The sequence below is a fragment of the Falco cherrug genome, chromosome 10, assembly GCF_023634085.1.
Source record: "Falco cherrug isolate bFalChe1 chromosome 10, bFalChe1.pri, whole genome shotgun sequence".
In the NCBI taxonomy this organism is placed as follows: Eukaryota; Metazoa; Chordata; class Aves; order Falconiformes; family Falconidae; genus Falco; species Falco cherrug.
The window spans coordinates 20,086,448-20,108,797 of record NC_073706.1 but is presented as its reverse complement, the minus strand read 5'-3'; the positions used below and the strand labels follow the sequence as shown (position 1 = coordinate 20,108,797).

Below are 22,350 nucleotides of genomic sequence, written 5' to 3'. Positions count from 1 at the left end.
CACCCGAGGGTGGCCAAAGGGAAGGGCGGATATACGTTACAATCTACATGTGCGTACTGCCCCAACGACAAGCAGCACGGGAGGCATTCAGCAGTGGGGTGTGCGGCCCCGGCAGGCGGCAGCGCTCCTTCCCCACGGCTGTGGCTCAGTCAGTCGGAGTGCCCAAGTGCCATCTTCCAAAGCAGGATCTTGAGTCAATTCCCTCCTGCTTTCTCAGCGAGGATTTCTACAGCCCAGCAGTGCTGGCAAACATAACTGATGCCTGTTCTTCAGCAGACTTTGTAGCGTCGCTCTTCATGCCAACCTGGCATAAACTCCAGTTTTGGGTGGGGTGAGGAGAACCACTGGCGTAAGCCCTACTCCAAACACACACAACAAAGAGTTACACTGCATCTGGCAGCCTTAGGCAATATGCCATGTCTGCTAAAAAAGCCGCCTGAAACAACGGAATGACCTTTTTCTTGTTACAGCTATGTCTGCTAAAAGAGCCGCCTGAAGCAACGGAATGACCTTTTTCTTGTTACAAACACGTCCGCGTTTGGTACAACAGCAACGTGTCATTCCCCCTTACCTGTGTCCTTCACTCCCATTCACAAGAGTCCTGTGACCACCAGCTGGGCTTGGGCCGGAGCCCTCAAACCCTCATGTCACAGTGCTCAGAAGCTGACAGAATAGCATTGTCCTGCATCCTGGCGCCTTCTACAGTAAGCAATAATTACAGTGCCTCTCTAACAACCCAAGGGAGAACCACTCCCTGAGAACAGCAAAATGCCCAAGAGCTGGGAGTGTTTCTGCAGAGCCTTATGCCCTTCAGCTGGTATCACTTAACCAGAACACACGGACCCTGGTGAATTACCAAGCCAGCCTCGCCCATGACATCTGTCCTTAAAAAACACACAACAGACTGACAACACTGGAATAAGTTCTAGTTCCACTGAATCATCTTTTCACTGAGCCTTTTAACAGATGACAAAATTTCTGTGACGAACAAGCATTATGCCACAAACATCACATTTCCCCCCTCACAGTTAACACTGAAGAATCCTCAAAATGGAAACGACTTGAAACCACTCCAGCGATTCACAGTGCTGTTCAGACTTCTGTGAGGGACACATTTTTTTGCTTCTGTTTCACCTGAACAACTGTTGTAGGGATCGTACTCAGTATTTGTTTCTCTACCTTGTACCAGTGCAGAAGATCCAAATGTTGCATGGCACCAGGAAAAGATGAGCACACAGACAATCTAAAACTACGACTTATGAAAAAAACCCAGGTTTTCTGTATCAGCAGTAGCTAGTCAATAACAAAAAACATTCAGTTGGAACCACAGTATGCTGGTTTTCCACATAGGAGCTACTAATTCTGGATGTCAAAAGGAGGAACTGACTACAGCAATGCTGGTCACACAGTTATTGCTCAAGTCTTGGCAAAGAAGAGTCCCACATAGCACTTCAGAGCAAAGGAGGCAGTTAAATTTCTTTATTAATGACAATGGAAACAAAATAAAAGTTGTAACGCAAACAGATACTTCCTTAAATATAAAGTTTCTAGTCATCTAGTGTTCTGTCAGGCTCCCTTTTTTTTTTTTTTTTTCCTTTTTTTATTCAGGCGTAGTTACAAAAATCCATTGAGGATTTAGGGAACGATACTTCAACATAAATTTGTCACCTATGACAAAATCTGAACAGCAAACATCATGTGAAGAAAAAATTCAAAACGTATTTACAAATACATACTCCGTAGTCACTGAGCAATTTCTCAGTGACCAACCGGCAGCTTGTGCATGTACACTACATTCCAGAAGGCATTATCCAATCAGAGTCACTTTGCATAAAATTAAGCTAAAAGACAGATTGTCTAAAAATAAGGCCAGTTTCATTCCTAATTTATGCATATGATGACCAGAATTTTCTGGTACTTCTATGTAATTTAAAAAAAAAAAAAAAAAAAAAAAAAAAAAAGAGCGTAAGAGCACCTGATCTCACCCAAGTGGGATACACAGACCAAACGGCAAGTTTCTTCTTAGCAGGAGTTAATCAAGAGTAGAAACTCACGAGAAAGGACAAAAGGATACACCTTTTTTGCCATCTTGTCTATTGCTAATTTTAGATGCTTGTATAAAAACAAAGCCCCACACCGTATTTGCAGCATGATCATAAATAGGCAATAGTTTAAAAATGTAAGATATGATTACCTTGGACTACCAAGCTGTTTCACACTTCGGAAAAAAATGAACAAAGCCCAAACGCCTTTTTCCTCCTCTCTCTCCCTCTCCCCTACCCAACCCCACCCCCCACTTCCAAACCAGGGGAGAAAAAAAAAAGTTATACTCTGATGAACATTAGAACTGGCACCAACATTCATGCTAGTTGCCCTGATGTGCAACAGAAAGTTCATTTACAACAGTCAGAAATATTCTTATGCACTAGCCCCAAAGAGTTCAGCTTCTGAAAACAGTTTATTTTGAAAAAATTCCTATCAGGTATGACGTGGGCAGCGTCCAGAAGGTGCAGGAATGTCCAACACTCTACGTCGATCCTCATATTCATCGGTGTCTGTGGAATCTTCGTCTTCATCCACTGCATATTCATTATGGTTTGTTTCCTAATACAAAACACATTCAGATTTAATTAAAAGCTATGCTAGCTAGTTATAAGAAAGCACTAATAATTCCTAGAAAAGTTTGCGTTATGGTGTCAATTAGCTGAAGCTGACATTGTGATCTATGTCCTACAACCAGCTCCTTACAATTACAAAGTTTAATTTGCAACAGAGATAATTTTGCCAAACTACTTGACCTTTAACTCGGTAAATATTCGTTAACCTTCATTATTTCACAGGTACAACTACGTAAAGCCACAATTCAGTATCTTAAGCCATCAAGAAAACAGGTACAGCTCTGTTGTACTTTTATTAAAAATAGTTTAAAAACAAAGGATCATTACTACTTTTAGGACAGAGGTAAAGCAAAAGAGAAAAGTATTTTTACATTCAGCTGAATGGAAGGAGGTTTCAACTCCCATAAATGTGGGCAAGAGTTGAGATATGCCATCTTCTGTTAGAAACATGACATCCGCTGGCACTTACTGTTAGAGCTGCTGGTAATGAGAATGTCTCAAATCCCTGGAAACACCTGAGAAAGTGTACAAGTAGATGCCTACCTCTGAGGAAAGGCTCAGTGCTTGCACAAACACTTCCAAGTTCTACCTGAATGAGTCACTAAATAAGTGCTATGCTAGTGATAAAATAAAGCATTCTTCTCTAAACATGCCAAAGCGAGAAATCACATTGTTAACCTGCAATCTTCAAAATAAAAACTAGGTTATAATTAACAGCAAGCTAAGTATCTTACTCATTTGCAAAGTCATTAAGTGACTTGATGAAATGCACTTTCAGTGAGAACTAATGATCGTCATACGGACTGCTGTCATTTTTAAATTGTCATTAACTGACTTTTTCTTGTTGCAGAAAGTAGATACGCTGTTACGGCCAAAACAGACGAGTGTGGTCATACCAAGGTGGGATATTAAGAGAACTGTGAAATCCAAACAGCTAATGCAATGCCATGTTTCTAGGCACAAATCGAGAACTCTGAAATATGCCCTGGACGGACAGACAGACATACACACACACAGATACATTTCTGTGCATCCTGAGGTGCAGCTGTGTTCAGACACGGAATGGTCACATCCTACCTCTGTTGAGAGCCCACAGGGCCCTGATCTCACTGATACAGCCAGGTCAGACCATCACACCAGACAGAGGCGAGGACTTGAGAAGGAAGACCCATAGCCATGTACAGCATGCTACCAAAGCTAAGGCCAAGGGTCCCGAATTCAACCGGCAGCATTACGTGTCAAAGCAATGAGGATACATGGCTCTCCCAATGTACAAACTGCCTACACTACAGCTACACTTGGTCTTAACTGGTGTGTGTTTTGTAAGGAGCTATCAATATGAATGCTCAACACTGTAATTTTTGCACCTGAAGTGTTTTCTTACTAAAAAACATTCCAGAAACTGAAAAGAATTTATATAGACTGAGTGATACTTTCACATTTCTTTTTTTATTGTTGTTGAGAAATGGTTCTGAAAAAAAGGAGTGATTTTCAAGAAAAGAATCAAAAGTGAAAAACGATAAGACACTGAAGTTTAAACACAGTTACGCTGTCCTATTAAAATTAATGCAAGTGTTCTTGGACAGCAGGTCAGGGCAAAAAAAAGCCAGGATAAGCACAACTGCATCTCCACTTACCATTCGTGCTGTAGACACCTTGAACGTTGGACAAACCATATGAAATCGAGGAATTGTGACGTTGAAGAATTTCTCCTTGTAGTAGAGGCAATGGAAGGTGTAATACCCCTCCATATATCCAGATGTTGTGGAAAACGTAGTACAGCTGGTATATTCATAGACTCTCCCTGGACTGATAATTGGAAACTCCCCTGTTGGTAAAGCGTAAGGACTGAAGCAGAACTACACTTTAACAGTTTGCTAAAGCACTTGCACTCCACAACACACTCAGGCAGATCAATTTATATTCCAGTGGCTGCATAAATGATTCTCAGCAATTGCAGATGTTAAAAAACTGTCTGAAGAGTGGTTACCTATCAGGGTGGTCAGACATCCCTTGCAAAACAACTTTAAAGACAAAACAGATGGATACGTGTCTTTCAAGCTACAGAATGACTACAACCCTCTGTCACTATGATTAACAGCGAATAACGTAACTTTAGTAACAGGTACATTAAACACAAACCCACTCTCTCTACTGGGTTAGTAAAAGCAATCTTTTACATACCGACTACTCCAGGACCCTGAACTTCTTCTACATCACCTTTGGCATTTGTTATTCTCCAGTACCGACTGTCCAGCTGACAAGCCTTCTCAGGAAGAGCATCTTTGGACATTTCGATTCTAGAAGCCAAACGCCATACTTAGTGCATATGTAACTACTTTCATACATTTAAGAAATGCTTTAGTGTCCTTGTGATCTCTCTCAAAGTCGACTGGGAAAAAAATCCCACTAAGGTAAAGTATACGGAAGCAGTGGTTGGGATCCATCTCCGTGTCTCTGCTTTGCTATCTGTTGTTATTTACCCCTTTCTAAATCACAAAAGCTACTTGTAACTTCCCCCCGCCCCATCACTGTATTTTACCAATTACCAACTTGACTGGTACTTTGCATACCTGACCAGGTAATGATTCAGTATTTTTTTATTAAAAGTACAGCACGTTGTGTACTTCCTATCCATTTTACAATGTTTTTGAATGCCATGCATAATTTTGTCAAAACTGATGCTTTGAATGTTACATAGGTCTTTCCTGTGTTACAAGAGTTAATTCAGTTGTTATTTTTACCTGATTCTGTAAGTGAAAAAATAATGCGGTGGATGTACAGAACTGAGTTCAGGTAGAAAAGATGTGGACACAGAAACAGTGATATCTCCTGTGGTAGCAACACATTCTTTATCATGCACATACCTAGAGAAAGGAAAACATCAACACTGCAAATAGCTCTGTACATTCAATACAAAAAACTGAACATGTAAAGCGATTAGTTAATTCCTAATAGGAATGTCATGCTAGGTTAAAAGTAATTCTTAACTTTTCATTTGGCAGTTCAATAAAGGAAGTACGTATGCAGAGTCTTCACAACATATACTGCCCCATCACCTAAACTCATACAGCTGTGGATCAATTTGTACCTCCAGTAATGCTTCTATTAAGCCAGATGTGTAATTTGATCTGAAGTCAATGAAAACACACTTTTAAATAAGGATATGTCATTACACTGTTTAAAAAATAAAACCTAGAAACTCCTACAGCGAATTAATTTACAGATCAGGAACTTGGTTCTACAGCATCCCAGTTTGACAGAATTAAGGGTCTTGCTTGTATTTAGAAGAAATTAAAAGTGCATAAAGATTCAAACACAAGGACAAGTCCTGTTTATTTACATATTCAACAGTGTTATTTTACAGACCAGTTCCCTGAAAAAAAGTGTTTTTTTAGTAACTCAGAATAGTACTGCAGCAGCATACTCATGGCAAACAGAATAAATATGCTGTTAGCTAAACTTCAGATCCGTTGTAACGCAGAATTCTGGTCCTGTCAACGCAAAATTACAAACTCTGAAGATTCTGGTTAAAAAAAAGTTTCTTTCAGCATTCTGTTTTACAGCTTTATCTTCAATAAGCTTCACATGCCTTCTCCTCTCTCCACCATCAACTTTTATATCAGATACCTGTAACTACTTGGAAAGAGGTCAGCATTCTAAAAGCAGCATCAAAACCTTGCACTGAGGTTACAAATCCCAGTCACAATACCTGAAAATCTGGTCTCTGATGATAGGATAACCACCGGTTACAACCTTGTTTACGTAGGATGTAAACCATTCCAAGTAGGATGTACCTAGATGTCAAAGAAGAAAAGTGTTCATAAGGACAGGTATGTTTACCACTAAGCACATTGCAATAAATACTTCAAGAAAAAAAGTTTAAAGCTTTGATTATATTTATAATAAACTTTCAGACTTAGATGAGTCAGTCAATATTCGAGACCATTCTAACAACAGAGATCACTTGGAAAAAACAACCGAGAACTGAGAGTTAAGGGTGCACACTCCAGAAACGACACAGCAAAGAACCTCTTACCCAAGTATTTCACATTATAATCACGGTCTTCAAATGTTGGTGTGCCTTACCACCTGGTTTCCTGCTCATGATGGGCTGTTACTGGGAAAGACAAGTATAGTGGCCTGTGCTACTTGTATAGCTTTTTCCAGCTATTTTACCTACAAGAGGCATGCAAACCTGCCGGTGGGTTTATGGACTTCAGTTCTGAAAGCCAGGTTTCCATACAAACAGAGTTTCTAAGAAACATGCTAGCAAGTTGCAGAATTTCCCTCTCCTTAAAACAGGAATAAGCCATAAACACACTCTGCGCTTCTGCCACAAACCCAGAAGTCTAAGGCTGTATGTCATGCCAAAGAACCTGGGATTTTCATACATCTACCACCACTGCCTGAGAACAGCTTTTCATACACCTACAGCCATTATTCAGGAACAGCTTAATTTCTAAGTAGACAGTCAAGCTGCCACATCTAACTCTCAAAGAAGAGAGTTTCATACAAGACACACCAGCTCTCCACAAAGAACTTCTCAGCCATAAATCTTCTAAGCACTGCAATATGGAGTTCAATAGAAAAGTAAAGTTCTTCAAGTATTTGTCAATGCTACTGATACAAAACTGGATTTAAGCTGAAATACTAAGAAATCATTATCCTCACCTTCACTGACATCTTATCATGTACTACCACTCCTGTTAGATTAAGTGTACTTACCACTTCTTCCTTTGAGGAAGAGCTATGTGTACTGCCCTTTGACCTTTTGGAAGTCTAAGAAACTCCAAGTTTATTATCCTCCTCGCTACCACTAATCCACAAAATGCAAACCTTGTATGAACTAACTCCGACTGGAGGAAGTGGACCGATTCACCCCGCCACCTTCAAAATGACAAGATAAATTCTCTATATGAAACTTCCCTCCAGATTGCGATAAGCCAAGATTAACCCTTTCAGTCAATGGCATATATTTAAATATGTCAGATCACCTCACCATCCGACTCAACTCTATAGAAGCAGCCATCCTGAGCAGCAACACCAATTCATCACAGAGTAGCTTTAAAGTATTTAGGTAGAAACTCTTGTGTTCTTGCTGTATCTTTCCTATGATGTTTCTAAAGCACACAACGCGTTCTGCAAGACCTTTGTAAAACAGGTTGACTACTTCAAATTAAAATCAGTTCATGCAATCAATCAGTACCAAGAAATCAGCGTGGCTAAGAGTTTGACCACCTTCCACCAGCAATGTACAGCAATGGTACAGTATTGCTTAATGTGGTTTCTCACTGTAATATTAACACATATATCCTAAGGAATACGCAAGGCTAAATTTTATTATTGATTTTGGTGTCATCTGTTATACATCTGCTTTCCCACCGAGTGAAAGGAATTTAGACATAGCCACAGTTATCAGATGCCAGTGGATTAACAAAAAGAAATAATCAAAACACTATTCCAATCAATGTACATGTCAAGACAGATGATCACAACACATTACTACATAACTAATTACACAGTTTTCCCCTTCCCTCCTTTACCCTTTGAATAAAGCAATCAGGCAAATAAAAAAAAAAATCCAGAAAAGTTTTTTTCTGCAGCTATGTTTATAGTTAGTTAGATTTCATCATGGGATGCAAAATATTTTCAACTTCCAACGTGGTTGCAAAAATCACTGGGGGGTGGAAAAAAGTAGATTCTTTCTATCCACTTGGGTGTTGTATTTAATAACTGCTTACATCACCCCCACGATGGCTAACTTAAAAGGCATCTTGTTAGACAGGTTAATATGCTGAATGATTTGTATACAAGACACATAGAAGGACAAGCTTTAATACAGGGAACCTGCATTTCATTTCAAGTAAAAGCTCATGTTTTAAAGTAGGTTAGTGTCTTACAGGTAGCACAGAAAATTCAGAGTGCTTGCTTTGTTCAAGTCACACTGACATGCATTTTCTAAACAGCACAATTACAACACTTTGTGGAATATTTTATCTAAAGTGTTACCTGTAATGAACATATCAATAGCAGATGGATTGCGAGCCATTTGGTCCTAAAAAGGGAAAGAAGTTTGTGGATGTATTAGGAGGAAAGCATTAGACTTTCAAGGTTAAAATTCAACACCTGAAATATAACATAGGAAACACATTCCTGATACTACCTAAACCTAAAACCTGGCTGCTCAATACATCATGGTACTCCCAGTTAGATAACCAAACATATAAAACACACATGCCTGTTCCTGTGAGCACTCACTTGATCACTGAATACACAGCTTGAACATTCTACTAAGGCTCATGCACATAAAATCAGACTTAAAGCATCTTTCACAAAAACAAGGCCTCCAAAGTACTGCCTTCAAACAGAAGCACAGGAGAGACTTCTAGAGATGATCAAACCCCTCTGCTCGAGGCAGGGCTAGCTGCAGCACATTGCCCAGGGGCTGTCCGCTTGGGTGTTGACTCCCTCCAAGGACACAGGCTACACAACCCCTCTGGTAGCCTGTTCCAGCACTCAGCTGCACTCACAGTAAAAACATTATTGTGTACATTCAGGTCAAGTCTCCTGTGCTTCAACTTGTGCTCACTGCCTCTTCCTCTGTCATTGGGCAGGCATCAGTGAGAAGAGTCTAGTTCTGACTTCTTGAAGCCCTGCTGCTATCAGATATTTATAAACATTGCTAAGATTCCAAGCATTATCTAGAAGGTTTTAATACTTGGTATAATAAGGGAGGATCTTAACATCTTTCAAGTGATCCATTATCATGGCATATCATAGAAATCTCATTGCTACATGCTTTGAAAACAAACTGCCAAGAACTCCATAACAGGATGAAGATCCCCATCTTTTTTGTTTGTTTGTTTTTTGTTTTTGTAATTACAAGAAACACCCTTTACTCACCGTGCTTTCTTAGGCAGGGGGAAAGTCATCAGGGCACGGGTAAGGAAAGAGAGGGCTAAAATCTCGTTAGGTATAATATCCTTAAGCTTCACTACCAACACTACACCTACCTTAAAATATTACAGCTATAAGAATTACAAAAAATATTCAAATAATCACATTCTACAAAGGAGCTGTTCAAGAGGAAGAGTAAGTTTTGCTTACAAACCAGGGGACATCATTTATTGTAGCAAGTTTACATTTAACATATCTGGGGGAGAAGAATATATAGATGCTGACCTTCCATAATGGAGAAGCTTTTCTTCCTTACAGAAACAGGTACAAGAGTATTTGAACAACTTTAATTAATACCTTCCAATAAGGTTGTCCACCATCAGAAACCTACAGAAATTGCTATAGCCACCAACAATTTCACATAAATTTCCTTCACTTACAACCATTCCACTTCCAGGCTTTGATGAAACACAGATGGGAATTCAGGGGCAAGTAACAAAACTAATATGATCTCTAAGTATTCACTTTCTGCTACGTAAAATATTTCAGATATCCAATAACATGCAAAGGGACAATCATTAGAAAAGCACATTCACAAGTATAATCATATCTTCCTTACTGGACATTGATAGAAGATCTCGTATTTATTTCGTCCCTCCACACTCTCCAGGGCCATGTATTGGCTCAGGCCAGTATGAATGCAAAAAGTAAGAGGAAGACATTGCTTCAGACCTAGCCTCTGCTGAAAACCTCCCGCTGCTGTGTCGATATCCAGCAAGTCTTCAGAGCGGTAGTGGTTCGACAGTGCCATGCTCCCCATCAAACTTAACAGACAACAGCAAAAAAAGGAAAGATAAATAGAAGATACCACTCACAAGGCAAAGAGAGCTTTAAATCTTTTGTAAGCATGGATTCTATCGATGCTTTAGATGCACATCAGACTTAGATCAAGTCCAAGTCTAATATCCAGGTGCTGAACTAGGTTATTAGTTCACAACATCAACCTTCACAAAGGGAGGCTTGATGGCCCTAAGATAAATACTTCCTTGTATGCTTTGTGCATCTCAAAGCACCATTTTAAACTGCGCTGCTGATTCCCATCATGTCTGCAACTACTTCAAAGAAGCCGCTCACAGCTGATGCAGCTTCCTGTAGTAGCATAATGTAACAACTACTGTCTGTATCTCAAGCTGCATGCAAGTTCATTTCAGTACTGTCAAAGTGTCCATGATTTTTCAACTCAAATACCAAGCTGCTACAATAAGTGTCATTGATCAAAACTACAGTGAGCAAGGTGCTCCATGTTTTGGAGAAAAGGTTGAGAAGCAAACAAGTAAAATGACCGTTGAGTCAGAGAGATTATAATCTCAGTATAAAAAACTAAGGCAGACAGACACAAGTAGACATACACAAAGCCATCAATTGTCTAATTTTTTCCTCTAGCTTTTTGTAAGCATCACAGAAAAGGATGGGATTTTTTACTTGTCTTTGACAGTAAGGAAGTGAGATCAGAGACAGCAAAAAGAGCCTCTCATACATAAGGAAAGTATATACATTTGGAAAAAAGTAGTAATAATCTGAAATATGTAACAAATTAGGAATGGAGGTAAGCATTGGAAGCTAAAGTTAATATTGATGTGAATGTCAGGCTAGATGAGAGCTAGGGTGAAAAAAAAAAAACCCAAGCAACCCACACTCAATGTAATAAAGGGGCAGACAATAGAAGAATGATAAAAAGCAGTAACATGATCAGATTAATCAGCTGTAAGGGCACACACTACAGCAGTGCGCTTAGCAACGAGAGGAGTAAACAAACCTGCAACGTACACCCCCCCACCTATACTCTCATCTGCTTTGCCTTTCACTGATGTTCTCAGATGTAAACTCTTGCGGATGCTTTTACTAGCGTTATGAAAGCAATGACTCAGGCGCAAGCTGCCACACGTCAGCATGACACAAGCTGCTCCCATCCTGGGCAACAGGTTTCACCCCTCTTTTTCCTTACGTAGTCTTGCCTACAATCAGCATGTTGTACAGTTTAAAAACCAAAGTGAACATCCAAACACTGAAACCTGAAGCACCTAACAATGATGACTAGTCCCAGATCTCCTCTATTTCTGATCTAATATACCAACAACTTGCTGCACGGACTTCCACTACCTACACCTGATCTTTCCAGCATTCACCTCCCACAGGGAAGCAAGCCTGGCCCCAACCGTAAGTCCACACCCCTTCTACTCACACTGTGGCCACCTCTCTTACTCCAGGGTCCCATGTCAGAGCTAACTAGTTCCCCAGTCAGTGCTCCACCAACAAGGTTTGCCAACCTGCATGTAAGGCTCAGGCCTTCGCTCTGAGGGCACCGCAATGGCCCACAGCCCACTGGCAGCTGCTCAAGCTGGAAGGTGTGCCCGAAGGCATATGGCTGCTTCTGCAGCCCTTCCACAGGCACACCAGCACAGTAGAGGCTCTGTGGGAGTGAAAAAGTAGTAGGAAGAGCAGGAAGCACACAAGATACAGAGCTCCATTAGAAGTCTACAGAACTAGGGTACCTATCTCCTCTCTAAAGTAAGTCCCTCCTGCAAAAGAAACAGAACTAGAAGTCATTGTTATGATTGCATAAAACTAATTCCCATATCCCTTCTGCACATACAACACTAGAACTGGAGAAAGCTGCACCTGCCTTACTAGTGAAGGTTTTGGTAGAGCAACATGAATGCATTGCCCCCTACAGACACTGCAATGATTTGCTGCAGCTTTCCATCTTTTGCTAATGTTTGCAGGGCTTTATCAAGTGCAGACCTGCTAACTTTTCCTATAGCTGGAAAACAGGAAACTGGAAACTATGTTTGGCCGTTTGCCTTCTAACCTTAATGTAAAAGGAGTTTTTAATTGCTGAAACCACATAAAATTGTAAAATCTCCTACTGATAAAACTTATTTTGAAGAACTGACATTTTGATTCTACTTGAAATGAATGCTCGGTTTAAGTTATTCCCTAACCATTTTAAAGAAAAAAGTTACTAAATAATGAAGCCTGAAGAGTGCAAGAGGCTAATTTACTTATGTAGTACAAAGCAAAACCTCAGGGGAGCAACTTCCAGCAGTATGATTAGAAGTCTAACAGTTGGAAATGTTAGTTATTAACAAAAAAGAAGTTCTCACTAGGAAAAAAAATTGAAATATAAGAGTAATTGAGCAATTAGAAATCTACACTGTATTTTCAATTACTTCTGAGAATAAAAGACAGCCAATGCTAGAAGTGTCACTTCAGGCACTCAGTTACAATACATTTAAATGCTTCACTCATCCTGCTCAGCAGACATTTTAACTTTTTAATAAACAAACTATCCGAGAAATACAAAAGGAATTAATTACATAGTACGTAATTTCATTCCTTACCCAGGAACAACCAGCTTCTGTCCATTATGAATACGAAATGAACATCGATAGTCATCAGGGAGTTTGCAACCTATTTGTGCTTCCACAGCATCCAGATCTTCCTCCCGCACACTCTCTGTGTACAAAAAGAAACAGTTATTAAGTGGCAGTTTTGGAGTGGGAAATCAAGAACTGCTGTGCCTACAAAACTCTCAAATTTGATGTTGATTCACTGCTCTGCCCCCAAATGCCCAGTATACCGTTCCTGACAAAGGTGAATATTGGAGTTTGTGTTAAGAGCTCTCCTTTAAAATGCTATTTCACATCATCTCATCAGAGCCGCATGCCTAGAAATAAGGCAAAACCTAGCCACATTCCAGACATAATAGCATGTTTTCAATTGTCAAAGAGAATTTTATGTAGCCCCAGCAACCTTAGCATTATGGATTTTTCTTTTTTGTTATCACAAAAGGAATATATATTTCAAAGTATTTTGCCACTTATAATTCAAAGTGAACAAACAGACATGCAAAAGCTAGGTAAATTCAGTTCAACTTTGGGATGCAGCTGTCTAGTAGCACATTTTCAAGAATCTTCCACTGATTAAATTCAGGCTAATGGCCAGAATCACTAAAAAGCAAGTACTTCAAATAAAAGCATGGAACTTGTGAGTGCCTCGATCAAATGAACATGGACTCAAGTCAATATTTGGTGACAATATTATATGCTAGGTGGCACAGAAAGAATACTACATAAATTTGAAAGGAAGCTGATTACATTAACTGACTACTTTATACAGCATCAATCTCCAGTGAAATGTCAACAGGCCTGACTTTAGCAGAAAGTATTTATAAAGTGAAATGAACCTTCTCCCCACAATATTATCATTAGCTGACCGAGTACCCAGTTAAAACTTTCAGGCAGTATTGATTTTACTCTTTCATCATGCTAAGGGATGCTTCTTTCAGTCTCCAGTCCAATCAGTAACAGAGAAATGTTGGCTGCAGGCACCGTTCACCTGGAATTTGAAGCAATAAACGGGTAACGGGGATTTCCAGATCAACTGCAGCAGAGGGAGCTGGGGACTAACGACTCTTACACCTCCACAAACACTTTGTGGGCTTTCCGGATCCTCACTTCTAGCAAAGATCAACTGGGTGGCCTCTGTGGTCTGTTCCAATCAAGGTTTTTAAGCTGATTTTTTTTTTTTAACCTCTTTTCCTATTCATTATCCGTTTTATTTATATGGTATAATTTAACAATTCATTGAAACAAGATCCTGTACAAGTGGTATTAAAAAGGCGTAAGTTACGGAAGGAAGAGCTCCTGCTAAAACCTGCCATCACTATACAAGCATGGAAATCGATAATTTTAAATTTATTTTTGTCTTTCTGTAGACAAAGAGAAGCTTCATTGCACCAAATTCCTTGGGAGGATTTTGAAAGTAAAACTGTGGTAAAATCTGTTCAACACCTCCAATGCAGATACTTTTCAGTTTTATTTAAAAACTATTTGACTAGCAATTCAGTGGTTCTGTATACCAGAGTGAAGGGTGTATTTTCCACAGAGCAGCATGAAAGTTACAGAAATCAAAGCATGTATATCAAGTACTATGGCCTGTGTTACTCAAGAGTTCAGGCCCCATTTAACCCTTTTGGCTTTTCCTAAAAAGGCATTCCTTCACTAACACAAGTAACAAAATAAAAACCAACACAGTAAAGTACAAGTTCCTAACCACATTCTGTTATTCACAAATATTTAGCAAAACTTAAGAATTCAGCACCATCCAGAAAGCCAAGAAACGTGCACAATTTGCACAGGAAAGAGATCACTGTCTGTAGACATCTCAATTGCACAGATGATGTTAAATCAAACATCTTGGTCTAACAGTCAATTCATACTGACATGTGAAGTACAATTGAAAATGTAAAAGCTATTTTGATACCAGAAAAGCCCAAACTCACTGTATGTCTTGCTGTGTAAGATTTATTACGTGGAACACTGGGAATTACTTCAAGTATTAAACCACACACTTAGTCTGAAAACAGAATCAGGAGGGCAGGAGGGAAGGGTAAAAATTCTTGTTCAGCCACTAATTTACTTTCATTAGAGGAACGCAATAAGTCCAATAGAAGGAAAAAAAAACAACCCTTTTTGTTTGGCTTTAGTTTAAAATGCCTGCTTTCATGTGAAAAGTGTTTTAATTAGGTCTTAATTAAATCTCACAAATAAAATCACACCAGCAGGTCCCAAGTCCTTGAAGTAACGGGATTATTAAACTAAACAAACAAACAAACAAACCAGTCATAGCAACAGAAGACGAAAGCAGTAGAACTGTATTCATTTCCTGATTATCCATAGATAAAGAAGACTGGTCACTATAAAAAAATAATCTTGATTTCTTCTCTGAAAAGAAATCTTGAGGGATCTATGGATCATGGTAACTGGGCAAGGGCTATACATGTAGTCTGATTTACTTATTTACTGGAGGGGAAGCAAAGGCACGTTTACTTGATTTTCAGGACTCAGGTAATTGAGGCACACACCTAGGATGAAAGCAGTATGAAGCTTAATAACAGACACTGTCATGTAGCCAGCCTACTACAGAAAGCAGGTATGGCACCATACCTTTCAAAGAACTAATCATCCGAGGACACCGCTGGCCTAAGTATTTCTCTAGGTCATCCCAGGCTTTCTTCAGTGTAGCATAGTATCGGATGTATCTTCCCAGGTCAGAGTAGGTACTGATGAAGATGGCTTTCCAGCTCTGATTTCGTTGACTTTTTTCCTCTCTATGTGGGCATGAAGAAAATCAGTTCAAATACTACCCCAAAAAAGCCCGACTTCTAAATCCAAGTAGTTAGTATTTGTTATTTGGCAGAAACAGTATGCATAATATTAAACCAGGAACACTTTCAGCCACATGAAGCTGCACAACTCAATTAATTCCAGCACCTATTCAACAGCAGCTTGGAACAGAATTAGGAATCATTTGGGGTGCTTAGTGTCAGCGGAGAACGCAGAAACAGTATTCCTTTAAACAGAGTGCTGTCTATTATCCAATCTTAGAACTAGCAAATAGCTAATTCACATCACATTTCACACACACACAGAGGAAGGCCTTCCAAGAAAAAAAAAGATACCAAGTTTTTTGTTCTACCGCATTAGTACAAACTCCTTTATTTACCCAATAAGAATTAAAAGACCAAATCAGAGTTAAGGGAGAACTCTGCACTGACCCATAAAGTCAGTTTCTTAATGAATCACTGGATATTCAGTTCTCCTCACAGGCACAACAGCAGGCTCTGGGAAGACAGGCTGCCAAAAAAGTGCCGACTAACATCTGACAAAGGATGCTTGCCTCCAAATAGTAGCAGTCCCTGAATTTTTGTGTTAGGATATATTCCAGCTCCTCAAACTCCTATCAGCATGCTGAATCTAAGAGATTTAGTACAGTTTCATACATATAAATAAAAATGTAACAACTGAGAAGTCTTCAGATCACATTTAGAATCTCTCTAGCTCCGAAAAGGAGAGAAGAACCTTACTTATTGAAGAAGAGTTGAGGGGAAAAAAAGTAGATTAATCTGGAAAGTTGGATAAACTAATGTCAAAGCAAAGAAATAAAAGAAAACTCAAAGTGAGTTACATCTCAGCAGGTGTCAAAAGTTTCTGCTTATTTTCACCCTCCAAATGTCATATGCAGAAATTACCTATAGCCTTCATTCTTGTTTCTTCCTGGCTATGGAGAAGCCAGCATCTCAGAGACCAACCCCAGATCCAGTTCTCCTTAGCAAAGCCCTATAACCCCCTAATCTTCCCACACACACACACCAAGTTCCTTTCCCAAAGCATCAGGTATTCAGTTTGAATTTTCCATTTCCTTACCTTCTTTCCCCTGCCCCCCACCAGATTTTGGATGCTAGTAAGAACATCGCTTAGGATTTTTATGCACGGAATCTCAAGGCAAAATTTTGCAAGTTGCATTACATCTTCATAAGCTGCATATAATTAGAACGTGCACGGTATGTTTATCTTTGTGGATTCAGCTTTGCTTGCTGTTCATTTTTCATACACTCCATATGATATAACAGGGACTATAAACTACAAGTCTGGAAATGTTCCTAAGATTACCTTCTCCACCCACTTACGTATATATATTAACCCCTTATCACCAACTGTTCTGCCACCTTAGGCTACTTGTGTAATACAAGGAGCACCTGCACAACCTCAATAATGGAAAAACACATGGAACTGATCACTGAAGTCATAAGTAGTTAATACTCCTCACAATTTACAATCTATAAATACAGACATTGTCTAGAAAACAGGACACACAAAGGGGATAAGCAGTAACAAAACTGGCTGGTAATTCACTTCAGCCAACTCAAAAAGCTTTCTCAGCTCTTGAGAAAAACATCCTTTTTTAGCAAAGATGTGGATTGATACCTTTACAGTTAGCTTCCACTTAAGAGACAACCTGAGTTCAATGCAAGCAAGCAGAACAGAAAGTGAGCTTTTAAAAACAATTCAACATCTCAAGAGCAACGTGTAAAATCTTTTACACAGCCCAGTGTGACTCCCCTGGGAAAACAATGAAGAAAAACCTCCTGGAAAGCATTTCTAAAAAGACAAGAAGGTGATCAGGAGCATTCAGCATAGATTTACAAAAGGGCAGTAATGCCTGACCAACCTGATAGCCTTCTACAATGAGGCGACTTGCAGGATGGATGAGGGGAGAGAGGCAGATTTACTAATTTTCACTAATTTAGTGAAGCCTTTGACACTGTCTCAGTTAGTATCATCACAGAGAAGCTGACAAAATAAGGGTTTGATAAGTAGATATTGAGGTGGACCAAAAACCGGCTGAACAACCAGGCCCAAAGGGTGATCAGTTGGAAACAAGTCACTTGTGGTGTTCCCCTGGGCTCCATTCTAGGGCCAATACTATTTAAAATCTTCATTAACGACCTGGTTGACAGGACAGTACACGTTCACCAAGTTTGCAGACGCTACAAAACTGTGAGGAGTGGCTGATACAGCAGATGGTTGTGCAGCCATTCAGAGAGATCTCAACAGGCAGAGAACAATCTTCTGTACCACAAGGCAAAATGCAAAACCCTACACCCAGAGAGGAATAACTCCAGACACCAGTACGTGCTGGGGGCCGACCAGGTGAGAAGAACCTGGGGCTCCTGGCAGACACCGTGAGCAAGCAATGCACCCTCACAGAAAAAGCCAATGGTATGCTAGGCTGCAAAAAGAGCAGCATTGCCAGCAGATCAAGGGAGGTGATCCTTCCTCTCTAGTTGGCACTGGCGAAGCCACATCTGGAGTACTGTGTCCAGTTCTAGGATCCACATTACATGAAAGATACGGGCGTACTGGAGCAAGTCCAGTGCAGGGCCTCAGAGGTGACTGTGGGACTGGAGCATCTTTCACATGAAGAGAGGCTGAGAGATCTGGAACCCTTCTGTCTGGAGAAGGCCTGGGGGATCTTATCAATGCACACTGTTAACCTCATGGGAAGGAGTAAAGATGGAGCCAGACTCTTCTCAGTGCTGCCCACTGATAGACACTGGACATAGTCCTGGACAACCTGCTCTAGGTCACCCTGTGTGAGCAGGGGAGTTGAACTAGAGGATCTCAAAATGCACCTTCCAACCACAACCATTCTGTGATCCCAGCAAGAGCTACCCTTGACACAGCCATCCAGTTGTACCCTTCATAATTACAGCACTCAGAGTATTACCTTCCTCCTTAGAATACCTGGTGTCTGATAAGGTCAAGCTGCAGTTTCTCCTTGAGCCTAGGCACTAACAGGTCACCTCTTCTCAACCCAACCATAAAACCTTTTAACACCTGTAAATTCATGAAGCTTTTCTAGGAAATTAACATTTTGGATACCTCTAACCTTTCATCGGTTTGAAGCTGATAAATGCCAATTCAGTCTTGGAGTTAGTAGAAGTAACGCAGACATAAACAGACAGGACGATAACATAAGCCTTATTTTCATAGAAAAAAGGCTTAAAACAACTAGACTTACTCTGAAATAAGCCAGTATTTCTTGCAGTGTCTTTTCCACAACGGATCATGGCTTGATAGCTGATTTAATCTTCGACTTAAACAGCAGCAACTATAAATATAAAATAATTTAATTTGATTGAAAAAGAGTGGCGAAACAGGGATAAATACTGACCCGTATTATTACACATTGTATTCCCATGAAATAAATGCAGTTTGAAAGTTACATAGCTTTCCTTTTTAGAGTTGTGCTTACAATGGTTAAAAAGTCTTCATTACAGGCGTGTAAGTCATGAACTACCTTTCTACACACTTTGAGAACTGTCAGCAATTAAGTAATTTTGTAAAGCAGGTCATCCTGTAGAGCTACTCCATCGTAAACATTGTCTGAAAGATTCTGGTGTGATTCTGCTCCACCAGTGGTAAGCACTGCAGCAACACAGGCTAGTTATGATTTAAGTTGCTTTCTTACCTGGATTGTCAGTCTCTACCTTACCTTTTCCATTATTTCCAAGCTACAGAAACTAGACAGTTTGAGTATTACAAAGTTACCGTCCACTTTAAGTTCTTTAAACAACAAACTTCATGACCAGCAATGATGACAGACACAGGGAAAAATCTAAAGGATGACAGACCTGGAAACTAGTACTGCAAGCTCACTCTAATAAAGGCCCTATATAAGCCCCTGCCATTGTGTTACAGGTAACACTGCTAGTTCAAGAAGTTAAAAGAATTATACCCTGCACTATGCAGTGCTATTGCAAATGCAGTATTAAAAAAACCTGTAGGATATAGGTCTAAAACTGTCCTCAGAAATCATTTAAGTTAATCCTGGCTTGATGCAAGGAGACAGCAAAAGCTAACCCATACTTTTGCTGCCTGCGAAGTTGCTTTTTAAAAGCAGCACAGAAGTGCCATCAGATACAGTCTGTTCTTGTATTTACTTTTACAGTTATAAAGTCTTTCTTTATCTGGTATCGACAGCAAGACATTTCAGTGTATTTATATGAAAAGCAACGATTGCCTCATTCAATCTAACCTGAACACCAGACAATAAACCTTTTTTTTCTTCAGTGTTTGAGCTGGATTATCAGTTATGCTTCAAAGAAACTCCCCAAAAGACAACAGCAATTTAGATGTGGCAATATCACTTCCTCTGGTATCTTGTTCTAACAGTTAATACGTGTATTTTAATGCCAGTGATCAACACCTAAATACCCCAAATGAGGTTACTGAACTTCAGCTTCCAGTTACTACTTTTTGGGGCTTTTTCAGTATAGTTCAGAAACTAGTAAGTAGGAAAGACCAACTGTGTAAACTGACATAGTTGCACACTTGAAATAAAGATGCCTCTCAATTTTGGTTTGCTAAGTAAAATCAGCCAAAGTCCAGGGCTGGTGAAAACATTTCAGACTGAGACTGCAGAATTATTTGTATTTAACTGTTCAGTCTTTTTTTCCCCCCTCATCAATATCCATTATAAACTGTTTAATTTTGAAATACTAATACAATCCTAACCTCTAAGAAAGTGATTCTCCTGCATGCCCTGCCATTAACCCTCCCCTCCACAACGACACAAAAGACATAAAACCATTCACTTCAAACCTTGACGTTTGGCTATGGAAGAACTTCATTCACAACACGGGGATTTTTTTTTTTTTTTTGGGTGGAGGTGACAAACAGAAATATCCCAAAGTCAAAGCCCTTGCAGAAATATATTATATTGGTCTTTATCAATCAAATCAAGCTTGTAATTTCTGGTAGGAAATAAGTCCATAGCATCAAAGGAACATGTGGCTTCAAACATGATAAAGATGCAATTAAAGCCATTCTCATTAATTACAGAAATATTTGGTCACCTGTCAGCTTTTCCATTATTTAAGAGCCACCACCAGACTAACCAACCTGTGGAATACCAGGGAGACCGTAACATTTGTGATGGTCGGTTATCTGTATGTCCTAAACCAAACGGCAGCAACTAGAGATTTCCTCAATTAACACTTTGACTACTGCAAACAGCCAGCTATGCAAAACTGCCATTACCGACCGTATAAATAAGAACCCCACACAGTATTTAATTATGCTTGCCCAGCAAAATCCACCTCATTTTGTTAAGCACATAACAAAAGCAGGTAGTGCCTTTACTACAGCATCAGCAACTACTGCTAAATCATCCATACTGGATTTGTAAAAATTGTTTCATTTTTGCTTATGCTTAATCTCTTGTCGTTACCGTAACAGATTTCTGCTGGCTGCCTTGAGCTTTCTTGAGTAGTATTTATGGGGAGGGGGGGAAGCAAACAAAAACCATTTTGATGATATACTATTTTACACCATCTACCCCTCTCTCTCTGATTAAATTCCGTGGTTCCAACCCGTGCCCACGCCTGTACGTCACGGGTGAGGGTTTAGCTACAACACCCTCACCCCGCTGCGTGCCGCCCGGCCCCAGCCACCCGCCCAGGTGTCCCACAGGCGCCGGCAACTTTCACCCACGTCGTCCTGCCTGAGAAGCCGTCCTATTTCATTTAATTTGCTTTTCCTCAAACAACAGCTCCTTCAAGTCGCGGGACGTATTGACTGGCAATAAGACCGCCCTTTGTTTGCCCGCAGATAGGCAACAGTTTCAGAGAATTAATGATTTCACTCCAGTTACGGGTTCACCGTCTCTACATTGTCATTTCGCTATACATACAGCCAATATATAATGGGGGAGAGGAAAACAGGCAACGTTTCCTTGTACTAAAAAAAAATAAAAATAAAAAAAAAAATAGGGGCAAATATCGGCGGAGAAGGCCGGCGTTTGTCAGGGGAGGGAGCTGCAGGAGCCGGCCCCACAGCGCAGCTCCGCCGGCGCCTGCCCCAGCCCGTCCCCCCGGTGCCCGGCCCTGCGGGCGCCCCCACCCCCGCCGCCGCGGCCCCTGCCCGGCACGGCACGGCCACCCGCCACCGAAAAGTTGTGCCCGCGCTCGGTGCGGTGCGGCGCCGCGGCGGCCGCCCCCTCCCTGCCGCCTGCCGCCGGGCCCCTCAGCGCCGCCGCGGCCGGGCTCGGCCCGGCCCGGCCCGGCCCTCCCCCCCCGAGGGGGCAGCGCAGCCCCGGGGCGGCGCCGGGCCCGGCCCGTACCTCATTAGATCCCGGTAATCCAGGAAGCTGAGGATGAGCAGCAGCGGGTCGGTGGGCAACAGCTCCAAGCTGAGTACTGACGGCTCCATGTCCAGGGGCGCCGCCATCTTCCGAGACGTCCCGCAGCTCCGCCGCTCGCTGCCGCTGACGCGCCCGCCCCTCACGCCGGCCCGTTGTCAGCCGCCGGGCCGGGGGGGGCACAGCGCCCCCTGCCGGCTGCGGCCCGCCCGGCTCCTCCTGCGGGAGGCGGCCCCGCGGCGCCATGGCGGCGAGCGCCGGCGGGCGGCCTGTGGCAGCTGCGGGC

The 22,350-nt window shown here is 41.0% G+C and overlaps 1 protein-coding gene across 1 annotated transcript; it reads right to left on the bottom strand.

Annotated features, from left to right (window-relative positions):
- Positions 1 to 1,464: 1,464 nt before the first annotated feature.
- Positions 1,465 to 22,222, bottom strand: FBXO3 (F-box protein 3). Its single transcript, XM_055721558.1, has 11 exons — positions 22,047 to 22,222; positions 18,945 to 19,034; positions 15,527 to 15,690; positions 12,920 to 13,034; positions 10,138 to 10,342; positions 8,631 to 8,676; positions 6,331 to 6,415; positions 5,363 to 5,485; positions 4,803 to 4,918; positions 4,256 to 4,446; positions 1,465 to 2,604 (listed from the first exon to the last, which is right to left on the bottom strand). Exons 1-11 carry the CDS (start codon positions 22,151 to 22,153, stop codon positions 2,479 to 2,481), a joined length of 1,368 nt encoding a protein of 455 aa, XP_055577533.1. The 5' UTR covers positions 22,154 to 22,222; the 3' UTR covers positions 1,465 to 2,478.
- Between the last annotated feature and the right edge of the window lie 128 nt (positions 22,223 to 22,350).

Excerpts from the sequence above, each read along its gene's own strand:
- FBXO3 (XM_055721558.1), bottom strand. The coding sequence starts at position 22,153 with ATGGCGGCGCCCCTGGACATGGAGCCGTCAGTACTCAGCTTGGAGCTG. Across the intron at positions 10,343-12,919 it reads CAGAAGCTGGTTGTTCCTGG|TTTGATGGGGAGCATGGCAC; the intron begins GTAAGGAATGAA and ends TTGTCTGTTAAG. Across the intron at positions 5,486-6,330 it reads ATCAGAGACCAGATTTTCAG|GTATGTGCATGATAAAGAAT; the intron begins GTATTGTGACTG and ends TCCTTTCTCTAG.